At 36.3% G+C, this 6129-nt stretch overlaps 1 protein-coding gene across 1 annotated transcript; it reads right to left on the reverse strand.

Moving 5' to 3' along the window:
• Nucleotides 1-970: 970 nt before the first annotated feature.
• LOC149221408 (calcium-binding protein CBP-like) lies at nucleotides 971-5580 on the reverse strand. The gene is made up of 5 exons (XM_089385095.1): nucleotides 4726-5580; nucleotides 4597-4643; nucleotides 1625-1797; nucleotides 1415-1433; nucleotides 971-1178 (listed from the first exon to the last, which is right to left on the reverse strand). The coding sequence occupies exons 1-5, from the start codon at nucleotides 5150-5152 to the stop codon at nucleotides 1074-1076; spliced, it is 771 nt and encodes a 256-aa protein (XP_089241221.1). The 5' UTR covers nucleotides 5153-5580; the 3' UTR covers nucleotides 971-1073.
• Between the last annotated feature and the right edge of the window lie 549 nt (nucleotides 5581-6129).

The following is a 6129-nucleotide window of genomic DNA, read 5'->3' on the forward strand; positions in this document are numbered from 1 at the left end:
CACTTGTTCACCCCAGTGATAGGAACCTAAAAATCTTCCCATACTATTTAACTTTACAATTGGATCAATAAGCAAGCAATTTTACAATACAATTCTATGATATACACTACCATTCCTTTGTATTTGAATATCTCTAAAAACAGTAATATATAGAACAGTAAATTTGCACCTTTCCAAATTCCGCAAACTTTGTGGTAGAAATTAACATTTTATTTTCTCAATACTTCCCTATGCCTTGAAGGCAATTCCACTTAAATGAACATCAAAAAAAGATTTTAAAACCAGCATTTATGTCTACTCTTTTATACAAGATGTCTGCTTAGAGGAAATGTTGTTATTATTATATTGAATGCAGAGTATCAAAAAAACAGAATCACCGTTGAGGCTCTAGACAAAACATTTCAGAACTTCTGGAAATCGGTGGTTCATCTATTCTCAGAACCTTTTCCAATAGGTTGGTATTCATATGTGATTGTTATCAAGGGTTTCAAACATTAGGGGTGATCCCAATCACACTTCAAAAACCAACGACTTTGATTATGGACCTCTTTCAAGAGCTAATAAATCAATTTTGTTGATATTACATCATGAAACAACTCTTGAGAAGTGGCATCTGAACTCGCCTTCTGGACATTTGCTCAAAGCCATTGACATTTCATTTCATTTCTTGCTAGATGGTCACAAACCATCTGAAGCAAATAAAAGAACAAATATTTATTATGTGCCCATGCACTGGAAATAAAACAAACAACATCTTTGTTTCATATAAAATCCCACGAAACAATTAGTTAAAGTGAAATTGCAAATCCAAATTAGGTTGACAATTATGGTGAACTGTTACTCTGAATCTCAACAACAGTCTAAGACATCGAACTTTCGCTGTATGCAAAGCCCCTCACTTCAAAAGAATGGAACAAAATAGCCAGAGGTTATGTAAACCATGCTTTCCAAGAAGGAAATACAAGGAGCATTGATCGAAACAAAAATTTAAATTAAACTAGATGTGTAATAGTTCATAAAGTACACTTGATTTTTGAACAGGCAAAAATTTACACAGATTACCACAAGAGATGTTATACAATGATGAATGGTAAGACCATAAGCATGAATGTTTCATAGTTCAAAGTTGCAGAGCCTGTATAACGTGTATCTTTTGCTTTGAACATATCAGTAAGCCCCTGCAAAAGAAAGGAAAAAAGAAACATTAAGAAAAAGCCTCAAATAATCTGAAGTTCTGAACATATAGGTTTTTCATTATTTAAGATGCATTTGAAATCAAGCACGCTTGACAATCAACAAAGGATGCATGCATATATCTCCAATAACAGGTCAAAAATGTGTTACTTCTGCGGTTTGAATGCATGGAAATTATAGTTTGCATGGGGGAAAAAGTTATCAAAAGTTCTCAACTCACCTTCACAATAATGCCACATCTGCACATTAGCAAAAATAAAGAAATTTTTATTAGCGGGAAAGAATAAAGAACAAAAATCAATAATCTACCAAGAGTTGTTTACTGGAAAAGCAGGTTGTTTATGCTACTTAAAGCATGTCATTTTGTTATTACTAATGAAAAAGTACAGCGAATAGTACAGTCTGAAAACTCAGAACCAAGCAAACTTACTCAATAAAATTATCGTAGTCTATGTCCCTAGCTTGCCCTGTCCTGTCATATTTTGAAACAAGAATTTGTAAAATGGAAGGCGATATGGCATATCCCAGACTCAAAAGTGCATCCCGTAGTTCTAGGGAATCTATCTTTCCACTTCGATCTCTGTCAAACCTAACAAAGATAACCTGCAATAAGAAAAGAGTGAATTGCTTTTCCACAAAGTTCAAGGTGACCTATTCATTAGTGCGTTCTTGTTGAAAGGAATTAACACATATGGCAAAGAGGAAACACATTCATAAAATTTTCTGCCAATGCTATTCACATGTATATCGCCTGCAAGAACAACTTCTTGCAATTCTTGCCTTTGTATGATCCGAAGGGGCCATTTGAATTAAACATGATTTGGAACATTAAACATGCAGTTATACACCAAGATCTTCTGCGAATGCGTAATTAATATCATATGTTACCGTGCTTGATATCTAATATACAAAATTTTATTTCTAAAAGAAACACAGGAACTGAACATACTATGTTTTCAACGGAGAAAGTTAGAAAATTAGAGAATAGGACAACAATCTTGCTACTGACATTTCACTTTCCTCAAAGTCCCGTTTTACAGTAAGTTGTAAGAATCACAAGTATTTATATCCAATTTATCATCATTTTCCAAACTGACCTCAAATGAGGAATTCTTACTCGGTTCATTCTTGCTTCCAAGTCGATTCTATCTTTCTCAGTTATGTTGCAAAGGATATATTTTAAAATAACCCTTAACTAAATAGCTGCCTCTGTCCAAATATAATGGGATATCAGACATAAGCTTTGAGATCACATGTATGTATCCTCATCTTACTCACGCACTGCCTTCTAAATTTCTATTCATATTGATCACTCAAAAAACATTATATTCAGTATACTACTGAAAAGCATGTACAAGCAACAATTAGAACATAGTTCTTTATTTTGAAATTGCTCTCCATGCTTGAATCTGCTTCACATTAGTAAGCTCACTGACTTACTAGCTTGATCAACTTTTCTTATGAAATGGATATTACTGATTTAAAAGTATTCATTGCTGCCAACCTGGCCAACCTTTCTTATGACATTGATATGTCACTATCGTGGAACATTCACAGCTTCTGTGTGGCCAAATATTAGATAATGAAACCAGGACTGTCTCCTAACTGAGAATTTACAATGTTCCGGAAGGGTGTTTTTAACTCTTACTATTTCAAACTCTTCATAATTCATTATATAATCTATGGTTGTGTTCACGCAGGTCCCATCCACAGATTTGTTTATCTCTAGCCTATAGCAGAACCTCTGTGTTTCTTTTATTGGTTTCCGAATAGAAGACCTATTTATTATAGAGCTTCTCACCCTCAAATACACCAGCAGTATCAATAACCTACACTAATATAGTATAAGGGAATCGATAAGTTACTGTAAGCCAAAATCAATCTAACAAAGACCTATGTCAGAAGGCTATGGAAACTTCACTCCAAACCCTAACAAAACTTTCCTCTCAGAATGCAGGCTTCTGTGATTCATAATTAATCCAAAATCTCTTCTGGAGAGATCTGGAGAGATCACATAATAGTTTATTTGGGTTGACACGTTTCAAACCACTTTTCTTATAATTCTCTAAAATTTCTGTAGTTGTCAGGTCCAACTTCTTTTAAAAAGAACAAAACTAGATCTACTCAATGTAACAGCTGCAGTTTCTATTATACCAAAACTAATAAAGAAAGATTTTACATTACAGAATAGACTATCCATTAAAATTTAACACCCTTATATGAATGGCAACGTTTTCTGTCCTTGTGGAAATGAATTACCTGCAATACTCGTTTTCTAAATCAATTACTTCCGGGCTCTATACAGCTCATACTCATTTTCATCTTTCTGATACTAAAGATTGTTGCTTCCTGGATCAGATTTTCAGACATTTTAGAGGACTGCACCAGCCCTTCAGGGACATGAGGTGGACTGGACAGTTGACCTTCAGTGGGATATTGAGAGGTTACTTGAGGCTAATGTGGCAGTTTTTACTGACCTGCTAGACCTGTATGTGGTCTTAAACTGGCATTCGAATTTTGCACCTATTATCTATGGTGTCTGCAGGAGGCCAAGACAGAGGCGAGAATCCTGGATAGAGAGGCTAGAGTGACCAACTGGCTCTGGAGCTCTGTCTCAGACATCCACAAGGGACAGTACACACACATATATACACGTTAAGTTGGTACTAGACATTATTTTGTAGACTTGTTTCTCTGTTAATAAAATTTGCCTTCACATGAGGAAATGAAATTGTATTTTCTTTAGTATGTTGTAAAATTCCGAGTGTAGTAACTAATTTAATGTCCTATGATCTGGTAAGTTGGTAGTTAATGCACTAGTTAATGCTATTGTGCAGACTTGTTTCTCTGTTAAAATTATTTTTGTCTTCACATGAAAATATTTTCTTTAGTGTCTTGTAAAATTCTGAAAGGAACAGTTATTTTAATGATCCATAATCTGGAGCGAGGGGGAGGCAAAGCAAACATACTGACCCTGTAAGGTAACCAATCAACAATCATGTCTATAGGAGACATCGTTCTCTTTTGGACGCCGCATTGGCAGAAAGATTATGGTATGTTATGATTTTGATGGATGTATATGACGTTGCAAACCAACCAACACTCACAACTAATATGGTATAACATACCAGATGAGAAGAGATTCTACAGTGATAAAAGCAATTCCTAGATACCACAAACTAAGCATATCTGGCTGCTGTCTTTTCAAAGAGGCACCAACAGAACACATCCAAAAAAGAGGGAAAAGCCAATAAGCAAGCATATTGAAATTTTCAAACACAATTGAAATTCTCTATTGGACATTTTTCCTTTCAAGTCAGAAAACTCAAAACTAAACTAGATCTCAGTTATTATGCATGGTAGACTATGCTATATGACCCAGTGTAAGAATCCTGTGCTTACCCGCCACTCAGATATGCACTGCCAAAGAGCCGCAAATTCCTTTGGCCCTGCACCAGAACAAGACTCCATTCATAAATGAAATGGAGATAAAGAACCTGAAAGATAGATGTCATTCACTTCGATACTCACCTATTCTTTGTGTGTTGTTGGCGAAGAGAAACATCAGCAACTTGACTGTTCTGAGACTGAACTCGTGATTGACCGAAGACAGCACCCGCTGCAACTCTCTGTCATCCACAGACCCACTGCCATCTACATCTGCCATTTGAAAACATCTTATAATTTCTGGATCTGTGCCTGGCGGGAAGAGAGGGGGCTGATAAGGACTACCATATGGAGGTGGATATGAATATGCTCCTGGTGGCTGCGGAGACCAGGTCTGAGGATAGCCATGAGGATTCATGGGGGCCTGCCCATATGGCCCTGGCGGTGGCGGAGATTGGGACCATGATGATTGCTGGTATGAAGATGGTGGTGGCGGTGAAGGCTGAGACCATGATGATTGTTGGTATGAAGAAGGAGCAGGGGGCGCAGATGGTTTCCCAGGTTTAGACATGGATCGCTCGATTTTTTGCTCTATGAATCAAGAGGCTGTTTTTGCCCGTAAATTAAAAACCGATGGTACCCAAGATCGAATTTCTATATAAAAGAATTCTATGTCGAATTCCTTAGAAGATCAGGGAATCACAAATAGTTAGTGGTGTTTGAAGAGGTTTTACAGAAACGTTTGGAGTGAATGAGAACAAGAAAAATGCGAACGAACTTCTGAATTCGTGTGTCCGGGTTAGGATTTAATTTATATAATCGGTAGTTTGCATGTCGGCGGGACTTTGCAGATTGCTTAAGGGCAACGTTGAAGTGCTCCCCTGTACACGAGTAATAGCACCTTCGTAGCCACTCTCCGATGTCTGCTACGCGTAACAGCACCCCGGTAGAAGCCCACCCTAGAAGAATTTGTTTATCCCTAGCGTGGACCGAATTCTGTTCGCCTATCATTAATGGAAAACGATAGGATTAAAAAAACGTATTTAGCATTTTATATTAAAGTAATCTAAAAAAAATATTTATCACTTTAATATATTAAAGTAATATATTTTCAAAAGTTTGATGATCCCTCGTTTTGTTTGAATGATTCAATTCCCCACGGTTCTCCATTTATACAAAAGCATGACGAAGAATCCAAAACAACAGGATTAAAAACTAGCAATTGCCCCAAAAGGTGCAAATAAAGGCCGATAGAAATGTTAAATTGAAGAATTGTATTTTGGTTCAAAATAATAAATATTATAATAATTCAATCATCCAAACTAAACCTAGTCAATAAATTAACCAAAATAAAATAAATCCTTAATCAAAATTATACAAATTAAATCTGGTCATTGGGACTATTGCAGTCACCTCTAGCAGAGGTCCCACCAATGGCAAGAATAATAAGAAGAAAGCTGGCAATATGCGTAGGACTACATATGATAAACATGGACAGAATTTTGAAGAAGAAAAGGAGCTGTAATTTAGGCCTCCACCGGTTGAGCC

The sequence above is a fragment of the Pinus tabuliformis genome, chromosome Q, assembly GCF_031772625.1.
Source record: "Pinus tabuliformis cultivar Carrire ecotype Pingquan chromosome Q, CPIR1, whole genome shotgun sequence".
NCBI classification, from domain to species: domain Eukaryota; kingdom Viridiplantae; phylum Streptophyta; class Pinopsida; order Pinales; family Pinaceae; genus Pinus; species Pinus tabuliformis.

Bases quoted from the DNA above. Each gene is read 5' to 3' on its own strand.
- LOC149221408 (XM_089385095.1), bottom strand. From the start codon at position 5,152: ATGTCTAAACCTGGGAAACCATCTGCGCCCCCTGCTCCTTCTTCATAC. The intron at 4,644-4,725 runs GTGAGTATCGAA...GTTCTGGTGCAG, and splicing joins CAACAACACACAAAGAATAG to GGCCAAAGGAATTTGCGGCT. The intron at 1,798-4,596 runs GTAAGCACAGGA...TTCTTATTGCAG, and splicing joins AGTGCATATCTGAGTGGCGG to GTTATCTTTGTTAGGTTTGA.